General features: G+C 41.1%; 1 protein-coding gene across 9 annotated transcripts in view; it reads left to right on the forward strand.

Annotated features, from left to right (window-relative positions):
* Nucleotides 1-6,824, forward strand: part of pros (homeobox protein prospero) — a 134,120-nt gene extending 127,296 nt beyond the window's left edge. For all 9 annotated transcript variants that reach the window (XM_086841191.1, XM_086841188.1, XM_086841186.1 and 6 more), the window contains 2 exons: nt 1,877-2,021; nt 2,262-6,824. In XM_086841191.1, coding sequence (XP_086697317.1) covers nt 1,877-2,021; nt 2,262-2,441 — 325 coding nt within the window. In that variant the 3' untranslated portion in view covers nt 2,442-6,824. The remainder of the gene's footprint in view (nt 1-1,876; nt 2,022-2,261) is intronic.
* Nucleotides 6,825-12,167: the final 5,343 nt, after the last annotated feature.

The raw sequence follows: 12,167 nt of genomic DNA on the forward strand, positions 1-12,167 counted from the left end.
CAAGTACACATCGACACGCATACAGACACACGAGCACACCACTCACACACACACACATGCAAAACGGGGTGGTGAGATGAATGCTCTTGACAAAGCAACGCCTGCCTGCCTTTCAACAAGTGTTTCAGTGGCTCTCTCCCTCTCTCCGTATCTCTTTCGACGTGTGTGGGTGCGAGGCCCAAATAAATAGGCTACGAAAAATAATATGCAAACTAATTAGCACTTCCGTCAAGCCCCAACGCCAGCAACAGCATTCCGCAACGGCAACTGCCGCAATTGCAATCTGCATCTGCATCTGCACTTGCACGGCTTATTATCTAAATTAAGTGGCGCATTCGAAAGCGCCCAGCTTCCTTTTCCTGCCCGGCCCCATATGAGTGTGTGTGTGAGCACAAGGATCGCCTCAAGCCCTTGCCACACCAGCCACAAAGCTAATTGCAATTCAGCGCGCAATTCTAAGCGCGAACGGATGAGATCCCAACAATCCCTAATAACTATGGACACCCGCCGCACAATGGACTTGTGTGAAATTCACACACACAGACAGAGCGCGAGAGCTGTCACCCAAGCGATGCCTTTCTTTCGGCCAATCCAATCCAAGCCAAGCAAAGCTAAGCCAAGCAAAGCGAAGCCAAGCCAACACCCTAGCCTCATTATTCCCGGCCAGCTTCAAATCCCAATCCAATCCCCCCCCCGCTGTTCAAGTGCTGCCGCCTCCGGGGAGCTGGCTGTTATAAAAAAAGCGAATGGGTCTGGGGGGGCCAGAAGGAAAAGATTTTCTATTTGCGCATTCTGCGCTTATTGTTTGGAAAAATCAACACGAGCGGCACTCGCACAACATGAGAAATGCATTTGTCGCTGCTACTGGGAAATCTTGAAATTAGCGCGATTATCGGAGCGTTGTCAAGGGGCAGAGAGGCAGAGCCAAAGGATTTCCAGCGTAAAGACAACAATTAGTGCGCGCGCCAGACAATGCAGGATCCGTGCGAGGAGCAAAGAGATAGAGAGGAAGAGAGGTAGGGAGGGAGAGCAGTCAGGCCGGAAGACAAGCAATCACTTACAGTTGCCAAGTAAGGCATAATATATCTATATATATAGAGCCCAGAATCTGCCATCGCCACCACCCCCACAAGGTCCTCCGGTATCCGGTATATCCCCCATGCGAATGGCAGCCCACACACAAATCACTTGACTAAACAAGGCGACGCAGCAGTAGCAGCAGAAGCAGCAGCAGCAGTAGCAGCAGCTCGCTGCACTTGCTAATTAAATCCCCAGCCCCCAAGGCAGCTGCCGGAAAATGGGATGAAACCGCAGCTAGAAGATGCCGCCTCGACTTGCAATTGTTATTGCACCACCATGAGACGAGCGGCTGCTGCTGCTACTGCTGCACATTTGAGATTTATTAAAAATTCTTTACACACTCCCGCACAGACACACACAGCCCTAGAGCCACACCCCCACACTCAGACACACACATCCAGAAGGACCTGGGGCGCGCCTAAGAGTATGCAGCGAATTATTAATAATGTCATACTCAAACAGCGATCCAATATAATGCATTAAGCCAGCAAAAGGGACCTCTAGAATCAGAGCGAGAGTGAGAGCAAGCAAGAGAAGCATTAGCGATTTCCTTTGAATTTGGTTTACCACTTTTTACGACTTTCCCCCCCTATTGTTTTACTCCAATCCCGCTCCGCCTTGGTTCGAACCTTACTTATTCTTTCGTTTTGCGTTTGCGATTTTGTACGATTTTTGTAAATTTGAATGCTGAACAACAAAAATAAAATAAGAAAAATCCACACCATAGAATAGTTAAGAAATCAACAAACCAGAATACTGACCAATCCAAACATATTCCTCATCTACGCATCTGCAGAGAATTCTACTACATACAAATGGAGAAATATGCACGACAAGCTGTCACCGAAGGCATCAAGACACCCGATGATCTGTTGATTGCTGGAGATAGTGAATTGTATCGCGTGCTCAATTTGCACTACAATCGCAATAACCACATTGAGGTATGCCAATAACCACGCCCAAAAACCAACCACCCATGACACCCACTAACACTTAACACATGACCCAATCAATGTCCTTGCCCGAACCGATCCTTCATGCACACACACACGAAACACGGTGCGTGGATGCTGGATCGCGAGTCGGTAGGCAAATCCGTAAGAACCACTAACAACAACAACAAACAGATGAAATCAACTGGGAGCCAGCAAATCGCTAATCGAGAACAAATCGGTCCACAGGTACCCCAGAATTTCCGCTTCGTGGTCGAACAGACACTGCGGGAGTTCTTCCGTGCAATACAGGGTGGCAAAGACACCGAGCAGTCGTGGAAGAAGTCCATATACAAGATCATCTCGCGCATGGACGATCCCGTGCCCGAGTACTTCAAGTCGCCCAATTTTTTAGAGCAGCTGGAATAAGTGGAGGAGATGGCGCTGCCGAGCCTGCCGCCACTGCCGCTGCCGTTGTTGCATCCGCCGCATACGCATCCGCATCCGCATACGCATACGGGAATGGGAATGCCACCGCCCATCAGTCCGGCCAACACCACCAATTGCAGCAGCAGCACCAGCACCAGCACCAGTACCACCAGCCACTCCAGGCCCGGCAGCAGCCATTCGAAGGCGAAGCGCAAGCCAAAGTTAAAAGGCTAAATCTGCGTAAGAAGCACGACTGGATATGATATGACCAACTCTCCCCGACCGAAAAGAAACACACAACAAAAAGAACACATTGAAAATCGGAATTTAGATGAACTTGATAGAGTTTTTTGATCGTAAGGAAAACGCGTTTAGAAGCAAAGCAAAATATTTTTTCAAAAATTTCCAAAAAACCAGAAGAAACACATACACACACAGACACATTACCAAATAACACTGAACCTCAGCAAATGAGCGACTAGAATGTGAAGAGAACCAGGGAGATCGATCCTCCACTGACTCCTCTTACATTTACCAAAACTGAAACATAGCATGTAGAGCAGCAGCAAAAGTCTTAATCTAATGTGAAATAGTGCAAATTGATGAAACCTGAGCCACACACCTGAGAACACCCACATACCGAGCGTACTTTACAGGCAGTGTAAACTGTACTCGCCGTTGGTTTGTTAGTTGAAATTTTTTTGAAAATATTTACAGCAGATTACGTATACGTATGAATAATATTTATCAAATAGTTGAGCCGTCTTAATGATCTACCGAAAGTTGACACACTAAACACACACACACACACACACACACACGAAAGCATTCCACAAACACACACCTAACACACACACACGCTCATAACGGTACAAAGTGTGTGTTCATTTGAGAGAGCGAAAGTCGCTCTGCCAAACAGGAACAAGCACTGCTTGGCTGACCGACTTTCCGGTAAGCAGTTTTCCGCCCCATATCGAGCGCTCACAGCTTGCGCACTGCTTTACAAAAGCAGGCGCAGCTCTGACGACCGGAAATAGGGATTTAATATTAAAAAACACACGAAAGTTAAGGTTGCTATATCCCCCTTTTAAGCGCTAAGCATATATTCGATGTCTATTAAGCGAAACTAAACAAAAAATTACAAAAAAAAAAATTAAGAAAAAAAGTATTTAGATTTTAAAAAAGCAGAGCGAACGAGCGAGAGCCAAAGTAATTTGTACGAGCTGCGGGCGTTAGGGTAGTTAAATTTATAATTTACAATACGTTATGCAAGACCTTCGACCAAAGTTAATTGTTAACATGAATCCTTTGAATACGATTTATTTTTAATCAATTCTTATCCTTTTGTGCGTCACACACGAACGTGCGTCTTAATTTTATAGAATAATCAACACACACACACATCACAAAACACACACCACACACTAGTCTGTTATTTATGTAAATAATTTATACGTTTAATTAAGTTAACGTTTAGTTTAATTAATTTACTTTACTTGGCCTTGACTTGCAACAAAACAAAATATACACGAAACACCAAAAAATACAATTTATAAATATGGTTTTTTATTCTTCTTGATTTTAATTAAGTATTATATACTGTGACTATTATTCCAAAACATCTGGCTGGCTGAGATCGATCATGCACTTCTCACTCATCAGCACAGCAGACTCAGCATGGAAAGTGGGCGGGTTTAGAGGGATATGTTTGCCTGCTCTCCGCCCGGCGACTTTTTAGGGGCCAAGGGGCGGGCAAACCCTGTTGCTTCTGCAGTTGCAAATGTCTACCATCTTCAAATTGCAACTGCATCACGGCAACAGCAAACAACATCATCAACTGCAACAACAACAAACAAACATCATCGAAGCATGCTAAACATTTAAGAAACAAAAATTCGGCAAAGAACAAAACCATATTCCTCGACTGAAACGAACGAAGCGAAATTTAGTATTTCGGCCCAACAATTGCTCCTGCAGGAGCTTCACCAGTCAACCAGCCAGCCAGCCAGTAGTTAGTTAGTTTGTCAGTTACCTAATTTGGCCAGCACCCCAGCCCCCCCGTCCGGAACGGAACCCTAGCGCCCTCAGGTTGGAGTTTAGATTAGATGGGAAGACACCGCTATATAAGGAGCAGAAGATGGAGACGAGGAGATCGTCGAACCCCAGCAAACCTTTCGGCCACCACCAATGATCACGAAATTATTGAACAATAGTTGAATTTTAGCTAAAACCAAATTAAAACTAAGCGAGTTTTTAAGCAAAATCGCATTTTTGGCATAATTATGGCAAAATTAGTCGCGTATAAGACGGTGAGTTTCCTAATCTAAGGCGAGTTAGAGAAGATATTGAAATTATTTCAATCGAAATTAAAATTGAATTGAAATTGAAATTGAAGTTTGGATAACTGAAAAGAACACAAAAATTGCATTTGCGAAATTAGTATTTAGGGAAACGTACAAAGCAGAAGCTGACGAGGCAGACGAGGCATTCGCTAATCGAGCTGAAGTTTAAGTTTATCGCTTTTAACCCGTTGAGTTCCCTTTAACCCCTGAGTTTAAGCAAAATTCACAGCAGACAGAAGTCGAAATTCAAGGAGAGACGCGTTGATTGTTAATGCCTTTACAAAATTTACGAAGGAAGTGGCTTTTGGCAATGGAGATGAAATTTGAAAATTTAAAAATATAAAAATGAATTGAAAATGAAATTGATTTAAATACAATTGTAACTGATTTTGTGATAGAAAAGTAACTAACAACAACCTAAAAATCGAACTAACTGCATTATTGTTTCGGATAAAACCAATATGTGCGACCTCGCATCGAGAGGTCGCCATACGAAATTATTGATTGATGTAAAAATAGTTAATTGACAATTGCGAGACGAGCAAAATTATTGAGAGACGAACCCCCATTTAGGCAATTTAAGGCGAATTAACAATAAACGTTTGGCTAACAAAAACTTTAGGCGAAATTTTATCTATAAGCGAAATTTGAGAAATAGCACGAAAAAGAAACAATATCTAGACCCGTCGAAATTCAGGACAAAAATTATTACCAAATTGAGCAATCAAACCTTTCTGTTCTGTTCAGTTCCACACATAAGTTTTTACCTCAAAAGGAAGGCGAATGAACCGATATAACATACTTGCGTACCAACAATTGACACTTGAGCACACTTACACTTGCGTATATATAATGCAACTTACATATTTCATACATTTATACTAAACATAAACATACATACTTAAACTTAAGTCAACAATTCATTGGGGCGGGCCACCAAAGGGTCCGCCTCAAACGATAATTGGTTAATAAAAGCGAAATTAATTGAGAAAACAGAAAACAAAACAAATGACGGCGCTTGGATTTTTATTTACCAAAATTACAAAACAAACAAAAAAATATCCCTTTCAACCTTTTGGCAACCTTTAAAGCACCCTCTTTTTGGTTCAACTCTCCCCCAAACTCCGTCAGAAGCTTTCGGCAATTGTCACCGCAAAATTGGAACTGATTGGCAACTACAACACCACCACCACCACCACCTTCACACACCTCACTAACCCAATTACCACAATATCTACTACAAATAAATGAACAACTCAACTACTCGGTGGAGCCCAGAGACGAGAAGGGTAAGCGAAATTTCCATAATTCATCTTAATCGAACGACGCAAACCAAGCGGCAGCAAATCCTGGCGTCCGCGGACAGCAGCCGCGGCAGTCTTCAAGCCACCAAGCCCACCACCCTTCGGCCTCCGTCTTCTCGAGCAGCCAAAAGAACGCGAATAGAGTTTAGTTTCTCCAGAGCAACCTTTCGGTGTTGGTAAATTCTAAAAGAACACAAAAGATCCGTCAAGGATCAGCCATAGGCCAAGAGCAAGTTCGTTCCTCGTTTTCGCCGGCCGTGCTGCTGCTGCCGTGTGTCGCCAGGTACAGTTTACACCCAGGAACTATGTTAGCCTAAGCATATAGATTAAGTGGAGCAGCAGCAGCAGCAAAAGAAGCAGAAAACCAGGACGGAGAACGAAAGCCGGAAACGGAAACCCAGCCAATCAGAGACATATGTGACCAGTGTTGGTCAATTAGCAAGGATCAAGCAAACTCAAGGCATTATCAAACACTGCAAGCAACCGATCACGATAACGATTACTGGACTAATCGAGACGCAAACGATGAAAGCGATAGCGAGATGAAAGGCGAGATAAGTATATACCTACTACAAGTAAACCAATTACCAAAATATAAAAGCAGACGCAGCCATATGCAATTTTAACTAGATTTTAAAAGCATCAATACCGCAGATTACCAAGCAAACCAAAAGAAAAACAAATACCCAAACTTACCGATTACTGATTACTGATTACAGAAATACAAGAAACAAAAATGAAAACCAATAACAGAAATCGATCAGAATTGTACATAGCGACATTTAAATACAACTACATACACGTAATTAAAATATTACTACAGTTTAAGCATAAGCGACCCCAACCCACTCTGAACCAGCCCCTGAGCCACCCAAGAAAAATGGTAAATCTGGCCAAGGCCAGGCCATAAGTCACTCATAGCTTTACTGCATTGAAAATGCGCGCAGAACGGTTCCCGGCAGAAGGAAGATGAGGAAGGATAGGGGGATAGAGATAGGACATGTGCCAAATCCAAATCGGTATATATATCAAGCAGATCCCCTTTGGCAGGCCCACACACGCACAAAAACACTGAAGCAAATCAGTCAAACTTACACGTAGGGTACATTACTCCATGGTAAAAATCAAAGCAAATCTATTCGTAACTTCAACTTAAACTTAACCTTAAGTTAGTTAAACATCCTTGGTTTGAAAGACATCTGATCACAAGCGAAGCAAATAAGAAGACAAACTAAAATAAAAGCACACATAAATTTGCAGTTTTGGTATAATATAAAAGCGAAAAAAACACAGAACAAAAAACGATAAATGAAAACGAAAACAAATCTATTAACACGGCGATAAATATTAAAAAAAAAAAGAAAATGATTGCGTTTTTTTAGTAGCAAGCGCGATTCTCAAAATTTCCAACAACTTTTTGGCCCTAAAATTAATATCGAAAAACCGAACAAAACACATCCGTTTGGAAGTAAACTTTTTATCACTTATTTGGCGTAGGAAGAATCAGAAAAAGACGTAGGAGGAAGCAGACGAAGGAGAAGAAGAGGAGATAGGAGATTACAAAGTGGTGCAGTACCACCTGCACCACACCTTTCTGTTCAACAAACTGCAATAGAGCGGCCCACAGTGCGTATACTTTCGGCATGCACTGTGCGCTCGCACCAACGGACTTTAGTTTAATGATCAAAATTCTTGCCAGAGCAATTCTGCAAAACAGCAGACAGAGTAACTAATAGTATTTATTCAGTTGATCAATCAGGAATCAATCTTACGCATCCTTAGTTTTGAAGTTTATGAAGGGAGATGTTAAAACTTTTGGCTTATGACGTAAACCCAACATTTCGGCCGCAATGCAAATATATTGCCCATGGAAATTCGAAATTCAAATTGATATATATACAACAACAACATCATCGAACAAAAAGCACATGAAAAAGTATAAAAATATAAAGTGAAAGTTGCATAAAACACCAAACAAAAACGATAACCAAATAATAAAAACAAAAAACAACAACGATAAAATACCTAAGTAACCGATAACAGTGAAGACAGGAATGAGGAGAATTTGCCATTTAGTTTTAACAGCCAACAATAGCCAGGGAAACATACGCAACTCGTATGTGATATTTTTGAGTTAATCTCTCACAGTTTTCCACAACCAAAACAATAAATTTTTTTACTCAAATATACAAAGCGATAAAACCAAACAAAAAATCGAAAAAATCGAAAAAAAAAACGAAAGAAACGAAGCCCAATTAGAAGCGACAATACGGAGATGATCGGTAACCACAACAACAACACAGAGCACTTCCAGCAGCAACTTTTTTTGGGTTGTCTACACATATCAAAGATATATACGCTATATATACATACATATAGGGATCGAGGTATATAGGAGAGAAAGAGAGAATACATATTCCTTTGTGTTGAGTCTTTAAGCCATCCTCAGTTCAAATTTTACACAGAATATAACTGAATAACTGAATATTTACCCATGACCGAATACAAATATAAATATATATACATATAAACCAATACCAAAACTAATCCATAAGTGTTTATAGTTGAATTTTGACCGAGCTCGATTCGGGAATCGGTAATCAGATTTTATGCCACAGTTTCATTTGCAATAGACGAGCGTGCCACGCACGAACCGGGATAATTTATAGTACAATACAATGCAACAAGCAGACAAAGTAAAATAATAATAAAATTAATAATAATAACAATACCAATAAGCAACAGCAACCAATAACTTTTATAAAACGATTTATATTTTTATACTGAAACGAAATCAATCAACAACAACCGCAGCAATAGCCAATTAGCCAAATAAGCCAAAACTTTTAGTTCGTTCACCGAGGTCTTCAGTTAGCAATTAACGACAACAGCAACAATTATGTTTTCATTTACGAATCAGGAGAAGATCTGAGTGCCCATGACCTCCTCTTTAAAGACATGCCCCCGGGATGGGATCTATCCCGAACCTGCGACTGCAGGCCACGCCATCACAAGAAATTGCCCATAGTATGGCGGTTCCACAAGGACCGCCGCCAGTAAAAATCAAATAAATGAAACAGTGACGACGAAGAAGCCCCCGAAGAAGATGCCTGCCTGCTGAACCCGAGGGAACAGAGAAGCGACGACGAGTAGCCACAATCAAAACATTATGGAAACCGTGTGCCTGTCCAGGATCCGGATAAATCCCAGTCCCACCAGGGACTAAGCATGTCGCCCAGCCCAGCGGGAGTCACACTCAGATCGACTCACATAGACAACAAGAATAAGTGATAAAAAAAATACCCTTTGTTTCACAATTCTCTTACGGCAGCCACTCAATCAATTAAATCAATGAGCCACAAAAACTTTGCGTGCGTTTAACTGGCTCCATTCCTGGCCCATAAATTGATGGTATTATATCATATCCAAGGTATATGGACGGGGCGTGCCATGGCCTGCGAATCGAACTGCAAAACTCCTTTGGTTTACTCTCACACACAATAAAGCAAATAGTTACAGATATACAGATGCATTGATGCAGATGAAGCAGCAGCAGCAGCAATAAACAGGTGAAAATTGACAAAACGCATATCGAGACGGGGGACCCAAGACAGCCCCCAGACAATAGCCCAGCAATATTATTATTATTTCCCACTGGGCGCCCTTTGTAATCCTTCGAGGATTAAAGGCGCGCCACCAGCCGTCGTCAAACTGAAGTACAACCAAAACGAAATCGCACCCATTGGCAACCACCAAGAAGCAAGCAGCCATGTTGCATTAGCCCCCGAATATCGGATATGCAGATATATACTATATACACAAAATACTCGCAAATATCCAGCCAGGAACGGGGTTAGACGTTTGTCAAAATTCTACACGAAATTTTATGTAAAACAACTGTAGGAGCAAACGAAAAACGCAATTCCAACGAGCCAATAACAACAAATATCGATTTTCAGTTAAACGTTTTTCCTTCTCGGCCATCGATCCAGGTTTCGATCGATCGCCCCGACCTATGATTTATCAGATAGAGAGAGAGAGCGAGAGATAGAGAGAGAAAGTGCGAAAGGCGGCATGCCGGACGCCCCATATACAACTGGGCGTGGCATGTGTACAATATGTAAAGTAATTTAACGTAAAACGAAGGCGATAAGCGAACACAAATGAAACAACAATATTTATACAGAGACTGCAAACAAATGTGATCAGATATTTTATAATGTATAAGTTTACAGAGCCATCGCTAGCTGTACTAGCTATATATTGAACTTATATAGCGGATGCTATCGATCAAATCAAAAGCGAACAACAGTAACAGAACAGCGAGAGCGACAAAAAACACAGTAACAGCAACCACAGTAGGCGTTAAGGTAACAGTTAGCTAACCGTAACCGTAACCGTAACCCAAAGCGTAACGAGAGCCGTAAACGTAAGCAACCGATAAACAAAAGTATTTATAATGATATTTTTTACAATAGCATATACAACTAAATATAGCAAAACGACAAACAAACCGAGCGGGAGTCGCAGCTTACAAAAAACAATTCCCAATTCAAATTCCAAGTTCCCACGATCCTATAATCCTCCCGAATCGAGTTCTGGACAACCAAGCTGCGGCCTCTACGCGCAACAGTTGCCTTTCACAGAAACAATTTACCATTTAAGTTACCAATAGTGAAATAGACAAGCCAAAACGGTGCCAGTGCGTCCTCCTAATCAAGTCAAGGGGGTCCTGGTGCCGCAGTTTTTCCAGCCAGTTTTCAGTTGAGCATCATCTTCTCAGTTCGTTCGAATACAACAACAACAACAGCTGCTGCAGCATCAGCAGCAGCCAGGAAGAATAGCAAAGTAGAGCAGAGTGTTTTAAGTTCATGGTTCATACAAAGATTCTATTTAGTTCGGGAGCAAGGAGAAGGAGCAGGAAGCGGAAGTAGTAGGAGCAACGAAGAATGTATTAAGGATGGAGCAACCAATCTATATATATAAACATACAACACACATTCACACACATGTATAAAGCAATCTTTTATATGTGAGACTAGTTTGATTTGAATTCAGTGAGTCGAGTCCTTCAGTTAGATCAACAAAGTTTCGAAAGCATTATCCGCCTGATTTGAGGCATTCAATCGTTATGGGAAATTGAACAATTCTTAGTTCTGAACAATAGTGCCGGTAACATTAATACGATAAGTGAAACTATATAAAGACATATATATATATATATAATTAGACATATATATAAAGATAAAATACATACTCTAGACGTCGTAATCCGTATTTCAGCATAGCTAACAAATGTTCTAAATGTACACTGAGTAATGAAAATCCGGAAACCAAGCAACAAACTAAAAAATAAAGGAAAGTAAAGAGTAAAGAAGCAAGAGCGAGAGGGAGACCGTCTGCGTAGCATTTTCTTTAGCGGGAAATGCAGAGAGAAAATTGCCTGGCTCAAGGTCAGCAACCTGGCCCCCTACACCCTAAAGAGAAAAAACCCCCAGCACACAAACATCACACTCAGACCCCCACATTACGATCCACAAAGAACCCTATAAATATATATAACTTATTACTTATATAAGGAAATAAACTCGATGCAAGCAAAAACCAAATAATAATAAATACAAGATAATGGTAGTTGCTATTTTAAATATGTATTACAAAACCAAAAAAAAATACAAAAAAAAAAAACAAACAAAGCAAAAGAAAAAACAAAACTAAAATCAGTCGAAATAAAATGATCTTCAGCGAATATGCAGCAAAAGTCTCAATTAAATGTTAAGCAGGAACCAAAAAGCCAACCCGAGCAACAACAACAGCAAACAGCAGAATGAAAGCAAAACAAATCAGTCAGACACACCTACATATATATATATATATATATATACTACTATATATATATACGCAGTTTGTTCCAAAAACCAAAATCAGTACGAGAAATATATGATATTTGTATGCTTTTTTACTCACTCACACCATCATCATATAGGCCAAGTGCAAACTGGGACAGATCGGTTGGAGATCCTCTAACGCCGCCTTTAGGTTTAATTTACGCACACCACACACACACACACTCACACCCT

This window comes from Drosophila serrata, unplaced genomic scaffold, assembly GCF_035046125.1.
Source record: "Drosophila serrata isolate PLE 108 unplaced genomic scaffold, ASM3504612v1 contig_110, whole genome shotgun sequence".
In the NCBI taxonomy this organism is placed as follows: domain Eukaryota; kingdom Metazoa; phylum Arthropoda; class Insecta; order Diptera; family Drosophilidae; genus Drosophila; species Drosophila serrata.